At 38.9% G+C, this 22,738-nt stretch overlaps 2 protein-coding genes and 1 non-coding gene across 4 annotated transcripts in view; 2 read left to right on the plus strand and 1 right to left on the minus strand.

The window, feature by feature from the left end:
- The window catches only part of GTF2E2 (general transcription factor IIE subunit 2), an 88,170-nt gene that overhangs the window by 62,395 nt on the left and 3,037 nt on the right, over positions 1-22,738 (minus strand). For both annotated transcript variants that reach the window (XM_010370881.2, XM_010370882.2), the window contains exon 2: positions 20,886-21,049. In XM_010370881.2, the coding sequence (XP_010369183.1) occupies positions 20,886-21,045 (160 nt within the window). In that variant the 5' untranslated portion in view covers positions 21,046-21,049. The remainder of the gene's footprint in view (positions 1-20,885; positions 21,050-22,738) is intronic.
- SMIM18 (small integral membrane protein 18) lies at positions 2,296-12,575 on the plus strand. The gene is made up of 3 exons (XM_010370880.2): positions 2,296-2,355; positions 10,984-11,073; positions 11,811-12,575. The coding sequence occupies exon 3, from the start codon at positions 11,848-11,850 to the stop codon at positions 12,133-12,135; it is 288 nt and encodes a 95-aa protein (XP_010369182.1). The 5' UTR covers positions 2,296-2,355; positions 10,984-11,073; positions 11,811-11,847; the 3' UTR covers positions 12,136-12,575.
- Positions 10,172-10,287, plus strand: LOC115899862. The gene has a single exon (XR_004059449.1). It is a non-coding gene; the product is annotated as a U5 spliceosomal RNA (small nuclear RNA).

Here is a 22,738-nt window from a genome sequence, read left to right on the forward strand (position 1 = left end):
GTGGCTGATCCACAAAGAGAGAGGTTAAGTAAAAGGGGAGGGGAGAACCAATCTCGGGCACCAGATTGGTAATAATAATTTAAACAAAAGATTGCATTAGAACAACCACAAGTCAAATGTAACAATTGTCAGAGATCCAAAAGAACAGTTTCTAGATGGCAATATAATAATCCTTTGAGATTAGTGAAGTCTTTATTGAGTATGCTTTTTTGAGACTAAAATGAAAATTCATATGCAATTTTCCTTTAAAACTAACTTTGTTACAATCTTAATTAATTGGCATACTGAAGTCTACCGTGTTTCCAAAAGTAACAATAACATTAAGAATGCCTTAAAGTTGGGAGGTGGAGGTGGGCAGATCATGAGGTCAGGAAATCAAGACCATCCTGGCCAACACGGTGAAACCTCGTCTCTACTAAAAATATAAAAATTAGCTGGGCATAATGGCACACACCTGTAGTCTCAGCTACTTGGGAGAATCACTTGAACCGGAGAGTTGGAGGTTGCAGTGAGCCAAGACAGCGCCACTGCATTCCAGCCTGGTGACAGAGCGAGACTCTGTCTCAAAAAAAAAATGTCTTACAGGTACTTTTCCATAAACTATTTCAATTATGAAATAATACCTACGTAGTTCATTTTCCAAAAGTGTTCAGCATATCTGCAATAATAAAAGTAACTAATATTTATTATCTGCTAAACACCATGGTAAATACTCATATGTAATCCCTCCCAAAAATCCAACTTAAAAAGTATTACTGTCCCCTTTTAAACATAGTAAAATTGAGGGTAGTAAGCAGCAGAGTAGATTCAAATCCAGTGTAAACCCTGTGATAAACAGCCTTTACACACAGATTATTCTATCTGAAACTGGCCATTTTGTCCAAGTACAGAAATCTGTTACTGCACATTTAATGTTTCCTTGTTTAAATTTAGTAAAATAATATTAAGCTTACCCCATACTGTACACAACTGGGAAGACTATGAAAAAAGAGATGACAATATATTAAGGACAAACACCACACAAACGGCCAATTATGAATCACATACAGTTGTGCTTATGAGACATGATGCTTATGTCTCTAGTATCTACTACTAACTTAATGTCAAGCTTAGTAAACACTCAATAAATATTTGTTGAATGAATGACTATAATACAGATATTTCCATGCCTTCCTTTATGGCCCCAGAAACTAATGTGCCAGATTATTTTATTTTATTTATTTTATTTTATTTTGTTTTATTTTATTTTACTTTACTTTATTTTGTCTCTGTCGCCCAGGCTGGAGTGCAGTGGCACAATCTCAACTCACTGCAATCTCTGCCGTCTGAGTTCAAGCAATTCTCCTGCCTCAGCCTCCTGAGTAGCTGGGATAACAGGCGCCTGCTGCCATGCCTGGCTAATTTTTGTAGTTTTGGTAGAGACGGGGTTTCACCATCTTGGCCACGCTGGTCTTGAACTCCTGACCCTGTGATTCACCCAACTCAGCCTTTCAAAGTGCTGGAATTACAGGCATGGGCCACTGCGCCCAGCCTTCATCTGTAATTTTAAAAAGCAAGTCTACATAGCATATACCTGGTCTGCTGCTGTTGTAATAGCCACTCTCATAATTAAAAACCTTCATTCGGTTGTGCTTAGACCACAACTCTAAATAATACACAGTAACTAAAAATACTCTTGTCTCTAAAAAGCCAACCTGGAAATCACTTTGCCATCTACATTTTAGAGACTATTTTTTGAAGGCAGGTAGTGTATTTACCTAAACGAGCCCTTTCCAACTTGCAGGGCTAAAACTCAATTCTTTCCCTTCATAATTCCTCCTAAATCAAACCACCACATGGAAATAACTACTTCCAGAGGGCAAAAATTACATATGGAACAAGTAATGAAAGAAAAGGAAGAACAAGAAAAGAAAAATATATGAGATTTTATGCACACTTTCTGAAGGAAATATCAGGCTGGCAAACCTGGACTGTTTGTTTCCTAGGTTACTACCTCTCCCGACATTACCTTCCAGCCCCAGCACTGAAGTATTCACTGAAGGATCTGAAATTTTACAATGAAACACTAAAGAATCATCAATTTGTTAGTAACTCACAAATTCCTATATAGGAATTTAGATTAAGAACAAAAAAATAAAGGAGAAGGGATGACGGTTGATATCCCAGACAGTTCTATTCAAGTTTATGAATGATTTACTCTTAAGGGTGGCAAGACTTAATGCAAATGAACATAGAGGAAACTGTCAGCTCCATTGTGGTTCGACCAATAGAAGCACAGCTCCATCTTGGCTGTGCACTAGACTGCATTACAAACAGACGATACCATCGCTTCAACAGCATCCTCTCAGACAAGAGGTAGGTTTATATGATCTTTTTTATTTAGTGGTACATGTCCTTATGATGCAATAGGAAAATATTTTACCCTGAAAAATCAACCAGAAAGCTTTGCTACTACTAAATATCAAGAAAAAGCAATGTATTCGTTTCACTGCTTGGTAGGATTTTATTATGAAAATATGAAGACTGCCTTGTGCTATTTGATAAGCACCCTTACCATCTGTGCCTTAATGGAAAATTCATTACATTTTACATGAACCTGATCTATATCCAGACCTTACAGTAAACCACAGCTTTTTATTTTAACTGGTTACTTGTTAATTTCATTTTCTCTGAGAGATTTCATTTCTGCAGTTTGGTCTGTCTTAACAAAGGATTTTTCTTAAAGAAAAACCTAGACCAAAAGCGAATCCCAGACTAAAGCTTTCTGATTCTATGTGCAAATGATATTGGCTGCTAAAAAACAGTTACTTATAAGAAACTTTGTTACATTTTTTAGAATATGAGAATATACTCCAAAATTATTTTTATTTTACTTTGAACGTAGATGCAGAGAATGCTAAGAAATTATCACAATTTTTATATAAAAGATCATAAAAGGTATCGTAAAACGGGCTGCATTATACTACAACCAAACAGATAATTTATACAGCTTCAGACTTCCTTAACATTTTAATTAAAATAATTCTTCACTGTGAAATTTATCTCTCATAATATACAAGTCATGCTATTAAACAAAAACCTTCTTAAATAGCCTTTCATTTTTGATATCAATTTATCACACCATTTAAATATAATGTTGCAGTCATTCTTAAACTGATCTTCAAAATAAATACAAAGTAAGTCCTTTTGATAAGCTGCATTTTAAAATAAAAATATGTCCTAAGAAGAACCGGTTAAGAAAGGAGAGTAAGTATCTTTCTATGTAACAAGATTATCTTCGTGGCTCAGAGCAATCGTTCATGTCTATTAAAAATTAGTATCAACTGCTGACCAAATTTCTAATTTTATACTATTCAAGCATGAAAATTTAGTTATTTACTAGATGTTAGAACTCCAGGACACAAACTATACCTGACCTAAAGAGCCAACTTCTGCCCTTTTATCTTGCCAGGAAGTTTATTTAATCTTTAAAGGGTTTTTTTTTTTTCCTTCATAATTTCTATTACTTTTCTTAGTCGGCATTCAGTTAGCCTGAGCAAAGTATCCCCTGCAAAATCCGGAGGTTGCTGTCACAAGATATTAGATCTGTCCACGTTCAGCACAGTGGGGTTAATTACCTAGAAACCATTTGTGCTTGCTACAGAAAGTACAGAAGCACCAAAGAAAAGTCTCAGATAAAATAAAAATAACTTCGTCAAATAAAACAGTTAACTTACAACTCAAATTTCAGGTAAACTGTAAACAGAAACCCCTACCACCCACATTGTTTTAACACTCTTATCATCAGCCTACATTTTGCTAGGAATATGTCTATTGTTAGCACAGATGGAGACTCATTGTTGTTTCACCAAACTGCCTAGAGACATGGCCTAAGTTCCAGAGCTTAAATTAAGTGAGTTGCTCTATATTCACAGGCTATTACAATTAATTGATCACATTTCAAAGTGATATGCTTAAAAGCACTTGAGAATTCAATTCAAAGGCTTTTACCATAAATACAGCAAAAGCATAATTTTATTCTCATCTGGCAACCCAAAGGTTCCAGAACAGTTCCAAGTCCCATCTCCATCAACACTCCACTGGGGCCTTTGGAAATGGGAGAAAACATATCAAAATTAACATAAAACAAAACTAAAACACATACACTAAAAAAAATTATGTGATTTACTTTAAAGCTCCCCATTCCTGTAATCAAATTTTAAAGCATGGGTAGGGAAGTCCAGAAAAAGACTGTTTTACTTTTTTTTTAAAAAACACGATTTTCTCTTGTTTTTCATAAAGAATGTTTATAGCATTTGCTTAATATAAATTTACGTTTTAATTTCAAAACTAAGTCTCAGGATAGGAGAAAATCCTAATGATATATTTCTCTTTTTTGGCTGGGGGGACGGAGTCTCACTCTATTGCCCAGGCTAGAGTGCTACACTGCAGTGGCACAATCATGGCTCACTGCAACCTCTGCCACCCAAGTTCATGAGATTCTCCTGCCTTGGCCACCTCAGAAGCTGCGATTACACACGCCTGCCATCACAACTGGCTAATTTTTGTCTTTTTAGTAGAGATGGAGCTTCGCCATGTTGGTCAGGCCAGTCTTGAACTTATGACCTCAGGTGATCTGCCCACCTCAGGCTCCCAGAGTGCTAGGACTACAGGCCTAATGGTATATTTCTTTCTGTATGCTTAATTATGCCTAATCCATGAAAGTAAGATTTAGCCTTTACCCTAAATTAAACATCAAAAATTACTAGAGCTCTACCCTACTTTGAAAGACATGCCACACTAAATTTAAGGTGGAAAATGACTCCATATTACAGTGTTTACTTTTTTCAGATATGCCCAGAAGCTAACAAACAATGAATGTTTTGAGCCCTTCAGTTATCAATACACTCACAAGACAAATCATCATCATTTACAACATAAACCTGACCTATACACTTTCTTAAACTGCTTATACACTTCCAGCAAAGCATATAAGTGCCTTTGGAGGTGGCCTATGGGGTTACCCATAGTCATTACCACAAGCGTAATTTGTTTTGTTTTGTTTTGTTTGAGACAGGGACTCACTCTATCACCCAGGCTGGAGTGCAGTGGAGAAATCACAGCTCACTACAACCTCAACCTCCTAGGCTCAAGCTATCCTCCCACCTGAGCCTCCCAAGTAGCTGAGACTACAGGCGCAGGTTATCATGCTCAGCTAATTTTTATTTTTGTAGAGACAGGGCCTCCCCACATTGCCCAGGCTGGTCTCAAACTCCTGGGCTTGGCCAGGCACGGTGGCTCACGCCTGTAATCCCAGCACTTTTGGGAAGCCAAGGTGGGTGGATTACCTGAGGTCAGGAGTTCAAGACCACCCTGGCCAACATGGTGAAACCCCATCTCTACTAAAAATACAAAAATTAGCTGGGCGTGATGGTACACATCTGTAATCCCAGCTACTCAGGAGGCTGAGGCAGGAGAGGAATTGCTTGAACCGGGAGGCAGAGGTTGCAACGAATTAAGATTGTGCCACTGCACTCCAGCCTGGGTGACAGAGCCAGACTCTCTTTCAAACCAAAAGCAAACTCCTGGGCTCAAGTGATTCTCCTGCCTCAGCCTCCCAAAGTGCGGAGGTTACAGGCATGAGCCACTGCATCCGGTCAAGCATAATTATTATAAGCATTTTTATGTGTGAATAAAGTATACAGTCTAATAAAAATGACAGTGTTTCCTAATCCCAATTTGAATTTTTTGGAACCCAGAATACTCAATAAATGCATTAAATAGATACATAAACAACCGGCTTTAAGTGAAAGCAGGTTTATTAAGAAAGCAAAGGAATACTCAGCAGTACTTTATAAGTTTTATTAGGCTAAAGTTTTGTATTATAGTGCATCAAATAAGTCAATATTGATAGCTGATTTAACTAGATGTGTTACATTTTGAAAGCACAAAGGGATTTTATCTTTCTGAATTAAAGGAGAAAAGCCAAAAAGAAAAAAAGGAAAGGAATAAAAGAATGGTTTCTCCATACCAATCCATATTGTTGGCTAACAAAAGACTTTTAAGAGAGCCAAGAATAAAGAATAGTACTTTTTATTTCTCCTTTTAAAAGTAGATGATTTATTTAGGTTTCAAATAAATAATATATTCAAATGGTTGAAAAAAACAAAAGAATACAAGGTACAGGTTAAGAAGCCTCAAACATATCCCTGTGCCTCACTCTCCTCCCTATGGATCCCCATCCACACCATCATTGTGATTAATTTCTTGTAGGTCTTTCCAAGATTTCTGTACAGATACAAGCAAATAAGAGTATATATTTCCCCTTTTCCTATATACATTGTCCTACACCTTGTTTTTTTCACTTAAGAACATATCCTAAATATCTTTCCTAAAACTCAGTTACCTATGATTCAATTGTGTGGATATACCATATTAATTTAACCAGAAGAATAGTTCATTAATGGACACAAGTTAACCTCAAATAACTGAATTTAGTTATGTATCTGCCTTCCTGACTGCCTCTTTCTATTTTTGAGGCCAGGAGACCTGAAAATATTTTAAGCCGTTCACTTGTACCTCAAAAGTAGATAAGACATCTTTTTTTTTTTTTTTTTTTTTTTTTTTGGAGATGGAGTTTCACTCCACGCTGGAGTGCAATGGCACAATCTTGGCTCACCGCAACCTCTGCCATCCGGGTTCAAGCGATTCTCCTGCCTCAGCCTCCTAAGTAGCTGGGATTACAGGCATGCGACACCATGCCCAGCTAATTTTGTATTTTTAGGAGAGACGGGGTTTCTCCATGTTGGTCAGGCTGGTCTCAAACTCCTGACCTCAGGTGATCCACCCGCCTTAGCCCCTCAAAGTGCTGGGATTACAAGCATGAGCCACTGTGCCCGGCCCATTCTAAAACTCCATTTTGAAATGGCAACTTGGTCTTTATAACTTCTCCCCAAAAGTCAATACAAACAAAAAAGGTCTACTCACAATAAATTAAAATACAAAGTAATGACTTCAATATAATTTCAACCAGATACAAGTTATAGATTTATATAGCCAATTTCTAGAAGAAAAGAAAAAACACTAAAGGGACATTATGTTAAGGAGACACAACTGAGAGGTGCTTTTATTTATTTAAAATTGCTGCTGGGTGCGGTGGCTCACACCTGTAATCCCAGCACTTTGGGAGGCCGAGGCAGGCGGATCACGAGGTCAGGAGATCGAGACCATCCTGGCTAACAAGGTGAAACCCCGTCTCTACTAAAAATACAAAAAAAAATTAGCCAGGCGTGGTGGCGGGCGCCTGTAGTCCCAGCTACACAGGAGGCTGAGGCAGGAGAATGGCGTGAACCTGGGGGGCGGAGCTTGCAGTGAGCCAAGATCACGCCACTGCACTCCAGCCTGGGCGACAGAGCGAGACTCTGTCTCAAAAATAAAATAAAATAAAATAAAAAATAAAAATAAAATTGCTATAATAAGGCCAGGTGTGGTGGCTCATGTGGGTAGATCACATGAAGTCAGGAGTTCGAGTCCAGCCTGGCCAACATGGTAAAACCCTGTCTCTAGTAAAAATACAAAAATTAGCCAGGCATGGTGGTAGGTGCCTGTAATCCCAGCTACCAGGAAGGCTGAAGCAGGAGAATCACTCGAAACCAGGAGGCAGAGGTTGCAGTGAGCCGAGATTGCACCATTGCACTCCAGCCTGGGCAACAGAGTGAGACTCCGTCTAAAAAATAAATAAATAAATAAATAATGACTATAATAATGTTACTTAAATCAATAGTAAATATTTTAAATTAACATTAACTTCACCAATAAGGCAGATTAAACTAATCTGAGAGGCAGAATGTAGGAACTGCTTCTCTCTACTCTCTTTTCTCTATCACCCTTCTCCTCGCAGTTACTTCTAATGCCAGGTTTAGAAGAGAAGGATTCAAAAGAAATTCCCAGATTTTAAAAAGGGATCGACCTGGAAGGCCTTAACAGAAAGTCTAAGGAGTATTTCCATAAATGCTGGGGTGATCCTCAACTAGCCCAGGTAAAGTGATTGGACAGACGCCCAAGCAATTCCTTCTGCTCTTTGCCCACCCACACAAGTGCAGTGCCCTGGGTTTCCCAAAAGGTCTGTTCTTCTCCCTCTCACTCTCATTAACTCTGTTCTTCAAAAATGACCTGAAACTCATTTACACTTAAGTAAAAATAATGTGTGCTACCCCTCACAGGAATATCTGTATTTTGGCAGTGCTAAAAATCTTAAAGGATCTCCAAAAGCTGAGCATTTTTAAGGCATTTGAATGTGGGCATGTATGCATGACACTACTCTATTGGGGAGGCTGGGTCAAAGAGGACCTAACTTTTGTCTCCATTTAAATAAGTTTCTGGGCAGGCGTGGTGGCTCACACCTGTAATCCCAGCACTTGGGGAGGCCAAGCTGGGTACATCACCTGACGTCAGGAGTTCAAGACTAGCCTGGCCAACATGGTGAAACCCCATTTCTACTAAAAATACCAAAAAAAAAAAAAAATAATTGCTGCGCATGGTGGCAGGCGCCTGTAATCCCAGCTACTTCAGGAGGCTGAGGCAGGAGAATCGTTTGAACCTGGGAGGGGGAGATTGCAGTGAGCCAAGATCATGCCATGGCACTCCAGCCTGAGCAACAAGAGTGAAACTCTGTCTCAAAAAAATAAAAATAAGTTTCTACGAGTTAATTGAATATTTGTGTGCATGCTGATGAGAATTAGAGGCAGCAACAAGCCAGAAGTTGAAGGGGCTGTAGCCTATTAGGATATTCACGTTACACAAGGGGCACCGTTTACATCATATTCTACATGAATGGCACCCCACAACACAATACAAATGGTGCTCCCTGGAATTGTGCAAGGTAGCATCCCTACTTTCTATAAGAAGTACTCTGAAAAGGAAATACAAAGGATAAAAGGATAATTTTTGAAACGCTGAGTATAGTCTGAAAAAACTGTAATGTAATAGGAAGTTACACATCTCTGTTCCACACCATGTATTTCTGCATGATCCTGAACTAAAAGAAGCAATTGATTCTATTACTGCCCATCAGTCTGTCTCTAACTTCAAGACAAAGGGTCACTAAGTACGATAAAACAGGATTCTTAAATCCAAAAGAAAACATGTATTTAAGTCTTTACTTCTGGCTCAGATCATCACTTTAACCTTCAAAATGCAAGAAAAAAGAAAGGAGGCAAGTCCATCCAGAGGTGAAGTGATTCACAAAGCAAACCTAAGAAAACAAAAACCTTAGAAAACATTATTTTATCAACCCAAAATTTTTTATTTATTAAGAAAACAAATTTAAGGAATTATATTGTTATGGCTTTGAGTTTGGGGTGTGACAATAATAGTGTGGTTATGTTTAAAAATAGAGTCCTCACCATTGGGAGATATATACTGAAATATTTCTAGGTGAATAATGTCTTGAATTTGCTTTAAAAAAGCCAATGGGGTGGACGCAAACGGGTAGAGGTAGAGATGGGCCAAAAGTTGATGAATGAAGTTGAATTATAAGTACATGGGAGGCCGGGGACACAGTGGCTCCTGCCTTGTAATCCCAGCACTTTAGGAGGCCAAGGAAAGTGGATCACAAGGTCAGGAGTTCGAGACCAGCCTGACCAACATGGTGAAACCCCATCTCTACTAAAAATACAAAAATTAGCCGGGCATGGTGGCGTGCACCTGTAATCCCAGCTACTCAGGAGGCTGAGGCAGGAGAATCACTTGAAACCAGGAGGTAGAGGTTGTAGTGTGCTGAGATCACATCATCGCACTCCAGCCTGGGGGACAGGCCGAGACTCCGTCTCAAAAAAAAAACAAAAAAAGTGGCCGGGCGCGGTGGCTCAAGCCTGTAATCCCAGCACTTTGGGAGGCTGAGGCGGGTGGATCACGAGATCAGGAGATCGAGACCATCCTGGCTAACACGGTGAAACCCTGTCTCTACTAAAAAATACAAAAAAAAAAAAAAAAAAAAAAAAAACTAGCCGGGCGAGGTGGCGGGCGCCTGTAGCCCTAGTTACTCAGGAGGCTGAGGCAGGAGAATGGCGTGAACCCGGGAGGCGGAGCTTGCAGTGAGCTGAGATCCGGCCACTGCACTCCAGCCTGGGCGACAGAGCGAGACTCCGTCTCAAAAAAACAAACAAACAAACAAACAAACAAAGTACATGGGATACTCTGGTTTCTCTTCAGATCATACAAATCTCTCACCTTTTACTAAAGATTTCTTTGGAGAGGAACAATTCTAAGTCTTAACCCAATTTTCGAGGCCCCTGCATCTACAAGCCTAGTAAGAAAAAAAAATATAAAGTACATGGGGTTCATACTACTTTGTAGTTTTCGTTAAATGAAACACTCTCACACACAAGGTATCTCCAGAATTTACAAAAATATTTGGTACACATTAGGTAATCTATAAGCATTTGTTATAAAAATAAAATCCTGTTTACAACTATGTAGTAAAGAAAAAGCATACAGAATGACAATCGATAAATTACTGAAGTGGAACTACACTTTTTCTCTTATTTCCAAAATGTTCTTAGTGCACAGGTTATTTTATAATTTTTAAAATCTAAGTGTTAAAATATTTGTTAGAGATCAAGATAGTAAAAACTAATTTAGTTCCCATTACTGTAGTTCCATACTAACAAATCTTTGATTCTAACAGTCCCCATTTAAGAGCTAACAAGTACCAGGTCAACAAGAGCTAAACTTAATTCAAGAATACTGAAACTTGAACTCACTAGCTTAGTTTGTGAAATGGAACAATAATTTAATAACTGATATCTTTGGGAGGATTGAATTTGTCTGTTTTTCAAAATATTTATGTCTATGGGTCACTTAGGTATACGAAACACTTAAGACTAACATCTGCAACCCCAAGATTAGGGTCTCTTCACAGACAACTCTAACCTAAAATTTTATTATCCTCATTCTGAAAACGGGCATTATTTGGCTTTTCTTTCTCTACTATTTTTCACTCAGCCACTATTTCCTGATTCAGATCAACAGATCAACTGTCATCAAAGTTTAAAAGAGGGGAAACAGGAGACAGAAATACACTGAACCAAAAAGGTAAGAAGAATCCACAAGGCTAATGATAAAAGCTTTTCTAGGGGCAGTTTGAAGAACATAACCTTAAAACGCCAAGATTTGTTGTAGATAATAGCTCACTGACCACTGCTTTAATCAAGTTTTAAACCAATTCAGCTGCCTTTTCCCCTTCCATTAGCAGTTAATTTCTATATAAGAATAATTTTTTTTTTTTTTTTTTTTTTTTGAGACAAGGTTTCATTCCCATTGTCCAGGCTAGAGTGCAGCAGCACGATCTTGGCTCACCACAACCTCTGCCTCCCTGGCTCAAGCAATCTTCCTGGCTTAGCCTCCCAAGCAGCTGGGACTACAGGCACGCACCACCATGCCTGGCTAATTTTTGTATGTTTTGTAGAGATGGGTTTCGCCATGTTGACCAGGCTGGTCTTGAACTCCTGGGCTCAAGTGATCTGCCTACCTCGCTCTCCCAAAGTACTGGGATTACAAGCGTGAGCCACCATGTCTGGCCTGAATCTTATATATATATATATATATATATATATATATTCATCTAGCAAATAATATACATTAAAAAACAGGGTATGGTTTACTAAGTACGCTGGCCCAGATATACAAAAAAATTCAAAACGACCATTTAGGCATTAATTAAGGAAGATTCATCTTGCCTATACAAATTTACTAAGAAATCTTACTACTGAGATTTGAATTAACAGATCTGTAGTTTGCTTACATAAATTCATTCTCTACCTTTTTTATAGATTCAAAAGAGCAATATAAGAAGTGGAATCTCTAAGAATGGCTTCCAGCCTCTGGAATGAAACCACTACCTCTGTTTATCAGTACCTTGGTTTTCAAGTTCAAAAAATTTACCCTTTCCATGACAACTGGAACACTGCCTGCTTTGTCATCCTGCTTTTATTTATATTTACAGTGGTAGCTTTAGTGGTGCTGGCTTTCCTTTATGAAGTGCTTGACTGCTGCTGCTGTGTAAAAAACAAAACCGTGAAAGACTTGAAAAGTGAACCCAACCCTCTTAGAAGCATGATGGACAACATCAGAAAACGTGAAACTGAAGTGGTCTAACACTCTACAGAAGATGAACAAAATCTCTGAAAGCAGCTCAACCTCTTCCGAGAAAAAAAAATCTTCTGAAGCCAACTGTTGCTACAAAACAAATTCTGACTGAAAGGTTAAAAGATTTCTAGTAAAAGGGGAAAAACAAGTTAAATATGCACTGTTTCTGTGTGTAGCCATTTCATTAAACATACAGTAAAAACTTCAAAAATGTGAATTTATCAATCTGTTTAATACTGACACTTCGAAAACTGGATAAAAGATTCCTAGAGTTCAATATTAAACAGCAAAAGAAAGGTAAGCTGGAAAACACAAGCAAGGCTAATGATGTTAAGATAATTTTATACCTAACCAATTCACGTAGACCAAAAAATAGTGTGTTGGTAACAAAAATGCTATTTAAAATGTGTTTCTAAGCCCAAAGTAAAATACTTCCACTTATATATATATTTGCATAAAATTCTCACAAAACTGACTTACTGCTTAGTTAGAAATGCATGATACAGGAAAGGCCTAGTCTATTTTCAAACTAAAACTTACTACTACACCCCTTCATTTCCTGAGTTTGTTCTTTCATTTTATCTCTCTTATTTATACCTCAAAGGCTAAGATAACCAAGGCAGAAAGACTACCAAAAAAAAAGGTCAAAATACCAAAAAAAAAAAAAAAAAAGAAAAAGGTCAAAAGATAGGGCCACTCAACACCTGTTGAGAAATATGGTAGTTTTATTTCTTTGGATTCCAAGAGCTATATATTTTGTGACCCTAACACTATTTTGCTATCCCCCATGAGCAAACCAAAGCATGCTCTTAACCACTATACTACGCCTAAGTCAGAAATGCCACTCCTGGAAATGTATCCTGAGCTAATACTTAGTTCAAATGTAAAAAGCTCAAAGTACAAAGATTTTTACAACAGCATTACTCAAAATAACAAAAAATGGAAAAGAGTTAACTAAGCCTTTAACTAAATGTGGCGCATCGACTTAATGAATTATTAAAAAGCAACTGAAGGCTGGGCACAGTGGCTCATGCCTGTAATCCCAGTACTTTGTAAGGCCAAGGCGGATCGATCACAAGGTCAGGAGTTCGAGACCAGCCTGGCCAAGATGGTGAAACTCTGTCTATACTAAAAATACAGAAATTAGCCGGGCGTGGTGGGGAGCACCTATAATCCCAGCTACCTGGGAGGCTGAGGCAGGAGAACTGCTTGAACCCAGGAGGCAGAGGTTGCAGTGAGCCAAGATTACACCACTGCACTCTAGCCTGGGTGACAAAGCAAGACTCCATCTCAGGAACAACAACAAAAAAAAGGCAACTGAAAATTCTGGCAAGATAGAAAAGTAAAAGTAAAAAATAAATTCAGCATATAAAAGTTTTAGTACAATTACTGATGATATTATAAATTAATATACATATGAGTAAGGTTTAAAAACAAATATGGAGAATTAGAATAGCTGGTATATTAAGAGGGCTCTGGGGACAAAAAAAAGCACTAGGTATTGTAAAAGACTTTTTTTTTTAATCTCCATTACTGATGGAATTTTTTGTGTGTAATAAATAACTGTGTGGTAAAGAGAGGAAATCTGTCATTTCCAATTTAAAGAATCTTGGCTGCGTGCAGTGGCTCACACCTGCACTTGGGGAGGCTGAGGCAGGTGGATCACCTGAGGTCAGGAGTTCGAGACCAGCCTGGTTGACATGGTGAAATCCCATCTCTACTAAAAATACAAAAAAAAAAAAAAATAGCCAGACATGGTGGTGGGGCCCCTGTAATCCCAGCTACTTGGGAGGCTGAGGCAGGAGAATCACTTGAACCTGGGAGGCAGAAGTTGCAGTGAGCCGAGATCACGCCATTGCACTCCAGCCTCAACAAGAGTGAAACAAACAAAAAAAAGAATCTTAACTGCCAGTCTGAAATAACTCTTCCACAAAGTTTTTTTTATATTTATTCTCACATTAGAAACACAAATAACGTAACCAACTTTAAAAGGACTTGTGAAGCTTGGGTATATAAAATACTTTGGTAACCAGGAACTGAGCACTGTTAAAACCACATACATTTCATGAATGTTGGATTCTTGGCAATAGATGGGAAGTATGCAAGTCCTTTAATAACCAGATTTTTTAATAGTGTACATTATCAACTTTCTCCCCCACCCTATGCTGTAATTTATTTAGTCATCCAACAAATATTTATTGAGTGCTTACTACATGTCAGCAATTGGGCCAGATACTGAGGGCAGAACGGCAAACAAGGAACCACGTCATTACAATGGAGCACATTGGGAGCTCCGTCAGAAAGAGTGCTATGGGAACTCAAAGGTTATACACTGAATTCACACTGAAGAATGAGAATAATACGACTTTTAAGCTGACACTTTAACAGGACAGAACCAAAAGAGGGTAGGAGGTAAGAAAGAATATTCCAGGAAGAGGAAATAATATGACTATTATGATATAATATGAATATTAATACGAAGCCAAGAGACAAGAGAAAATAAAGCATGTTGGAGGAGCTACAAGTCAGTATCACTAGGACAGAGTACAAGGAGAACAGTATGATACCATGCCTAAGAGATAATTAGAGGCCAGATCAGGTAGACACGCGGGCTGCAGTAAAACATGGACTATATCTGAAAAACAATAACGATTAGCTTGAGCAGAAAGCAACATGATCTAATGAGAAAAATCACTGCTGTATGAAGAATGAACACGAAAGCAGCTAAACCAGGAGACCTGGTCAACAGCTAATCTAGCAATCCAATGATCGTGGCCTGAACTGGAGTGGCATGGTAGCCTTCAGTGTTTACACCTAATATTTCCAGCTCTCTTCATTAAGGAAAGCATTCACTTCAGAGCCCCCTATGGTTGGGAACATAACTCGGGCCAATGAATGACTTGTGACTAACTCTGGCCAATGAGCTGTGACAGGATGTGACGTGTGTCACCTCCAGGCCACAGCACTTAACTGCTAGTGCAAACTCTTCCAGAGTTCGTTTTCCTGCTAGCACAGAGCTCACAAACATTTGAGCTACCAGCTGCTCCATCAGCCTGGGTCCTTGAGTGACTAACTAGCTAAGACTCCTGCCAAACCATGATAAACACGTAGTATGACGGAGAAACAAGCTTTTGTTGTTTTAAGAAACTGAGATTTTTGGGACTCTTACCACAACACAGTTTATCCTATCCTGTTAGGGAAAACCCTGGCCAACCAAAGAGAAGTAAAGCCCTAGAAAGGCTCTTCCTGCTGTTGAACGGGACCTGTTTGTGTGGAAGATCAAATTCGCTACCCGATACCTGTAGCCTAAACTAAAAAATGCAAAGACATTCTTGAGCAGGTCAAAGGCTCAATCGGCTTAAGCCTAAGAGTGGCTATGCTAACGTTTAAAACAGTTTTTTACATTTCTGTTTACAATGAGTTAATTCTAAGTAACAGTCAATGGAATGACAAACCTAACATATATTATAAGAATGACAGGCCTACTTTGATTTTTAAAAAAGCTTTGCTTTAAAATCAGTTATTAAAACAGCTTGTAGGATATGTAAAAAATTAACATCAATAGAAATTATTACTACAATTTGAAGTAACTAAATAATTTCAGCTGTGAATTAAGTGACTGACATTGTTTAAAAGATAATAATGTAAGAGTAAACTAAACCCAAAGCAAGCAGAAGGAAGGAAATAATAAATACTGATGTGAAAATAAATAAAATTAAAAAAAAAAACAGAAAAGCCAAGGAAACCAAAGGTTGGTTCTCAGAAAAAATCAACAAAATTGATGAACCTTTAGCCAAACTGATCAAGAAAAAAGGGAGAAAACATAAATTCCTGAAATCAGAAATGAAAGAGGGCACCAGGTGTGGTGGCTCAAGCCTGTAATCTCAGCACTTTAGGAAGCAGTGGCAGGGGGATCATCTGAGGTCAGGAGCTCAAGACTAGCCTGGCCAACATGGTAAAACTCCGTCTCTACTAAAAATACAAAAATTAGCCGGGCATGGTGGCACACGCCTGTAATTCCAGCTACTCTGGGGGCTGAGACAGGAGAATCACTTGAACCTGCAAGGCAGAGGTTGCAGTGAGCCGAAATCGCACCACCGCACTCCAGCCTGGGCGACAGAGCAAAACTCTGTCTCAAAAAAAAAAAAAAAAAGAAGGAAAGAGGGGATATCACTACTGACTTTATAGAAATCAAAAGGATTAAAAGGGAATACTTTGAAAACCATTAGACAATGTAAATGATAAAATGAATAAATTCCTAAAAAGCCACAAAGTACCAAAATTAACTCAAAAAGAAATAGAAAATCTGAGTAAACTGAAAAGAAAAAATTCTTACAAAGAATTTTCCACAAAGGAAAGCTGAAGCCCAAATGGCTTCACCAGTGAATTCTACCAAACATTTTAAAAAATAACAAAGTTTCACAAACTCTTTCAGAAAACAGGGAAAAGGGAGCGCTTCACAAATTGTTTAAGGAGGCCAGAATCACCCTGAGAGGCACCAGAGAAAAACAAAACTACAGATCAAGTTCCTCGGGAATAGAGATGCAAAACTCCTGAACGAAATACCAGCAAATTGAATACCACAACAAATAAAAACGATTATACACCATAATCAAGTAGGATTTTATTCCAGGAATAAATGCAAGGTTGTTTGAACATCTAAACATCAATTAATGTTAACATACCATATTAACAGACTAAAGGGTGAGAACATGATCATCTCATTAGATACAGAAAAAGCATCAGACAACATCCTGTACCCACTTATGACTAAAACTCTCGACAGTCAGATGCGGTAGCTTATGCCTATAATCCCAGCACTTTGGGAGGCTAAGGGGGATGTATCCCTTGAACCAAGGAGTTTGAGACCCACCTGGGCAACAAAGTAAAACCCTCTACCAAAAAAAACCCTCTACCAAAGTAAAACCCCCTACCAAAAAAAAACCCTCTACCAAAAAAAAAAAAAAAGTTTTAATTAGCCAAATGTGGTGGGCATGTGCTTGTAGTCTCAGCTACTCCGGAGGCTGAGGCTCACTCGAGTCAGGGAGTTTCAAGGCTGCAGTGAGTCATGATCACGCCGCGTACTTCAGCCTGGGAAACGGAGTAAGACCCTGTCTCAAAACAAACGAAAGGCCGGGTGCAGTGGCTCACGCCTGTAATTCCAGCACTCCGGGAGGCCGAGGCAGGTGGATCACAAGGTCAGAAGATCGAGACCATCCTGGTTAACACGGTGTAAGCCCATCTCTACTAAAAATACAAAAAAAATAATTAGCCGGGCGTGGTGGTGGGTGCCTGTAGTCCCAGCTACTCGGGAGGCTGAGGCAGGAGAATGGTGTGAACCTGGGAGGCAGAGCTTGCAGTGAGCCAAGATTGCGTCACTGCACTCCAGCCTGGGCGACAGAGCAAGACTCCATCTCAAAAAAAATAAAATAAAATAAAAAGAAAACAAACAAAAAACAAACAAAAAAAACCCACCTCTCAACAAACTAGAAATAGAGGGGACCTTCTTCAACTGGAAAGGGCATGTACAAAAACCTGCAGAAATATCCAACATACAGCCAGTCCAGACAGGCGAAATAAATAAAAATTAAAAAGTTCACACTGGAAAGAAAGACAACTGTTCTTATTCACAGATGACATAATCTTGACGTAGAAAATCCTGGGGAGGCCGGGCACGGTGGCTCAAGCCTGTAATTCCAGCACTTTGGGAGGCCGAGACGGTGGGATCACGAGGTCAGGAGATCGAGACCATCCTGGCTAACACGGTGAAACCCCGTCTCTACTAAAAAATACAAAAAACTAGCCGGGCGACGTGGCGGGTGCCTGTAGTCCCAGCTACTCGGGAGGCTGAGGCAGGAGAATGGCGTGAACCCGGGAGGCGGAGCTTGCAGTGAGCTGAGATCCGGCCACTGCACTCCAGCCCGGGCGACAGAGGGAGACTCCGTCTCAAAAAAAAAAAAAAAAAAAAAAAAAAAAAAAAAAAAAAAAAGAAAATCCTAGGGAAACCACACAAAAAACTACTAGAAATAAAAAACAAGTTCAGTCAGGTTATAGAATACAAGATCAATGTATTAAAAAAAACTCGTTTCTATATACTAGCAATGAGCAATCCAAAAAAAATCAAAGAAAACAATTTCATTCATAAATGAAATTGAATCAGAATAAAATAACTGCTGGGTGCAATGGCTCACACCTATAATCCCAACACTTTGGGAGGCCGAGGTAGGAAGATCGCTTGAGGCCAGGAGTTTGAGACCAGCCTGGGCAACAGAGCAAGATCTTGTCTCTACAAAAAAATTTTTTTAAAGCCATCCATTCACTGACTGGAAGATCTAATATTGTTAAGATGGCAATTCTTCCCCAAATGGATTTATAGATTCGATTCAATCCCTATGGAAATCCCAGCAGGCTTTTTTGCAGATGTTGATAGACTGATCCCAAAATTTATACAGAAAAGCCAAAACAATTCTTGAAATAAAAAAGAACAAAGTTGAAGGGCTTACATTTCTCAGTCTCAAACCTTAATTACAACGCTACAGCACTCAAGAGAAATAATACTGGCACAAAGACACACACAGAAGTCAACGGAACCAAACTGAGACTCCAGGAATAAACTCTTTCATTTATGGTCTACTGATATTCAACAAGGGTGCAATGCAATTCAACAGGGGAAAAGATCATCATTTCAAAAAACGATGCTGGGACAACTCTATAAGAACACTCAAAAAGATAAATTTTGACCCTTATGGTAACCCATAGGCAAAAATCAACTCAAACATACTATAGACCTAAATGTAGGAGCTAAAACTACAAAACTCTTAAGAGGAAAACACAGAAATAAATTTTCATGACCTGTGTCAGGCAAAGATTTCTTAGATAAGACACCAAGAATACAAATGATAAAAGAAAAAAACTGGTAAGCTGGACTTCATCAAAATTAAAAACTTTTGTACATACAAAGACACCATTAAGAAGATAAAATGACAAGCACTTGCTTGGAGAAAATATTTGCAAATGTATATCAGATCAAAGAATGATAGTCAGAATATATAAAGAATTACTAAATCAATAGGAAGAGGAAATATACCTCAGTTTTTTTTATGGGCAAAAAAATTTGAATAGACATTTCACCAAGGAATATATATGAATAGTCAATAAGCCCATGAAACAATGTTCAACATCATTACTCATTAAGAAAATGCATATTAGCCGGGCGCGGTGGCTCAAGCCTGTAATCCCAGCACTTTGGGAGGCCGAGGCGGGCGGATCACGAGGTCAGGAGATCGAGACCATCCTGGCTAACACGGTGAAACCCCGTCTCTACTAAAAAATACAAAAAACTAGCTGGGCGACGTGGCGGGTGCCTGTAGTCCCAGCTACTTGGGAGGCTGAGGCAGGAGAATGGCGTAAACCCAGGAGGCAGGGCTTGCAGTGAGCTGAGATCCGGCCACTGCACTCCAGCCCGGGCGACAGAGCGAGACTCCGTCTCAAAAAAAAAAAAAAAAAAAGAAAATGCATATTAAAGTCACAATGATAGCACTTCATACCTATAGAAATGGCTAAGATAAAAAAGACAAAGAATATCAAGCAATAGCAAGGATGAGAAAAAACTGGAACCCTGATACATTGCTGGAGAAAATGTAAAATGGTACAGCTATTTTAGCAGTTTCTTAACAGGTCAAATATAAATTTGACATATGACCCAGAAATCTACTCCTAAGTCTCAATCCATAAGAGATAAAAAGATAAGTCTACACAAAGACTTGTACATGAATATTCATGGCAACACTATTCAAAACAGCCAAAAAGTGAAAATAATCCAAATAACTGTTAACTGGTGAACGGATAAACAAACTGTGGTACATATATCCATACTATGGAATAGTCTTTTTTTTTTTTTTTGAGATGGAGTCTCGCTCTGTCGCCCAGGCTGGAGTGCGGTGGCCGGATCTCAGCTCGCTGCAAGGTCCGCCTCCCGGGTTTACGCCATTCTCCTGCCTCAGCCTCCCAAGTAGCTGGACTACAGGCGCCTGCCACCTCGCCCAGGCTAGTTTATTTGTATTTTTTAGTAGAGACGGGGTTTCACCGTGTTAGCCAGGATGGTCTCGATCTCCTGACCTCGTGATCCGCCCGCCTCGGCCTCCCAAAGTGCTGGGATTACAGGCTTGAGCCACCGCACCCGGCTGGAATAGTCTTTAGCAATAAAAATGGAATGAAGTACTGACACATACTACATGGATGGAACTCAAAAATATGCTAAGTGAAAAAAAACAACACACAAAAGACCACTCATCATACAATTTCATTTATAGGAAATATCCAGAAAAGGCAAACATATAGAGACAGAAAGCAGATTATTGGTTTTCTGGGGCAGGGGTGGGAAAAGTCACTGCAAATGGGCACATCAGATCTTTCGGGGATGATGGGAATGTTCTAAAATTGGACTGTAATAACAGCTGCAAAATTCTGTAAATTTATGAAACATCTTTGAACAGTACACTTAAAATGAATGAACTGTATGGTATGTAAATTTAACCTGAATAAAGTTTTTTTAAAAGAGGTAATAACCTAAATTTCAACTACAGCACAAGACTATTAACATCCTAAGAGCTTAAATTCTCTTATTGTCTCATCCTTTATATTCAACAAAGTGCCTAGCAACAGGAGTGCTGAACTGAAAAATGAACTAGCCATAACTAAATGGTTTCCTCCTGAATAATCTGAAGAAAAACCAAACAGTCCTAACCAATTTTACTAACCAGAATTTTGTTTAGAGCCTGACGATCCTCCATGTTCTACCTTTGTTTTCTTCTTTTTCGAAGATGATGACTCAGAAGATGCTGAACGTTTTTCTACTACAGGAGTGGAAAGAGCTCGTTTTTTGAACAGCTCCCTTTCTCTCAACAGGCTTGGATCCATAATGCTACAAAGAAAAAATAAGTGTCTTTAATACAAATTCAAGTCACTCAAACCCGCACTCTAAATCCATAGATCTCAACAAGTTACTTCCCAAACAAAATTACCTTTTATTATTAGTTCTCTAGCACTTGTATTTATTCACTTATTCATACACTCAAATAAATATTTCAATAGTGCTTATTACATGCCAAGCACTGTACTAGCCATTATAGGAAAAAAAGAGGCCAGGCATAGTGGCTCAAGCACTTTGGGAGGCCGAGGTGGGTAGACTGCCTGAGCCCAGGAGTTGGAGACTAGCCTGGACAACATGGTAATACCTAATGTCTACAAAAAATACAAAAAATTAGGCAGGCATGGTGATGTGTGCCTACAGTCCCAGCTACTTGGGAGGCATAAGTGGGAGGATCGCTTGAGCCTAGGAGGTCAAGGCTGCAGTGAGTCCTGATAACACCACTGCACTCTAGCCTGGGTGACAGACCAAGACCCTTCTCCAAAAAAAAAAAAAAAAAAAAAGAAGAAGAAGAAGAAGAAGGAAAAGAAACAATTATTCTCTAAAGCTCCAGAACTGTGCTGTCCCATATGGTAATATGGTAGCCACTAGCCACATGTGCCTATTAAACACATGAAATGTGGCTAGTTAGAATTAAGATGGACTTTCAAGTGTAAAAACACACAAGATTTCAAAGATTTACTATAAAGAAAAAAACTTTAATTACTAATGAGATATTTTACATTAATTACATGTTGAAGTGATACTATTTTGAATATACCGGGTTAAACAAAATGTTAACATTAATTTCACCAATTTTTCTTTTAAAATATGGCCATTAAAAAAAAAACTAAGGGACAGTGTCTCACTGTGTGGCCCAGGCCGGAGTACAGCGGCGTGATCATAGCTCAATGTAGCCTTAAACTCCTGGGCTCAAGCAATCCTCCCACCTCAGCCTCCTGACTAGCTAGGACTACAAGTACACGCCACCACACACAGTTAATTTTTTAAAAAACTTTTTAGAGATAAGGTCTTGCTATGTTGCCCAGGCTAGTCCTGAACTCCTTGCTTCAAGCAATCCTTCTCAGTCTCCCAAAGCACTAGGATTACAAACATGAGCCACTGCACCCAGCCTAGAATATTTTCAATTACATGTGTGGCTCATACTTCCCACTCCCATTATATTTCTATTGGACAACATTGCTGTAGAAACAACATGAGGACTACAGGGCAGAAATTCGAAGGAGGTGGATTTAGGCTCACTGCAAAAAAAGAGAACCATCAGAACTGCTTATAAATAAAACAGCATAATTTTAAAACTGGTGAACTCTTAATAATTAAGTGATGAAGAGGCTGAATTATTATACTATTTGTTAGAAATGTCTACAGGGAGCCAGGCACAGTGGCTCACATATGTAATCCCAGCACTTTGGGAGGCTGAGGTGGGTTGATCACTTGAGGTCAAGAGTTTGAGACCAGCCTGGGCAACATAGTGAAACCCTACCTCTACAAAAAATACAAAAATTAGCCAGTCGTGGTGACACACACATGTACTCCTGGCTACGCAGAAGGCTGAGGCACGAAAATCATTTGAGTCCAGCGGAGGTTGCAGTAAGCTGAGATCCCGCCACTGCACTCCAGCCTGGGTGACACAGCAAGACTGTCTCAAAAATGAAAAAATTTAAAAAAAAAATGTCCACAGAA

Source organism: Rhinopithecus roxellana, chromosome 9 (genome assembly GCF_007565055.1).
Source record: "Rhinopithecus roxellana isolate Shanxi Qingling chromosome 9, ASM756505v1, whole genome shotgun sequence".
Classification (NCBI taxonomy): domain Eukaryota; kingdom Metazoa; phylum Chordata; class Mammalia; order Primates; family Cercopithecidae; genus Rhinopithecus; species Rhinopithecus roxellana.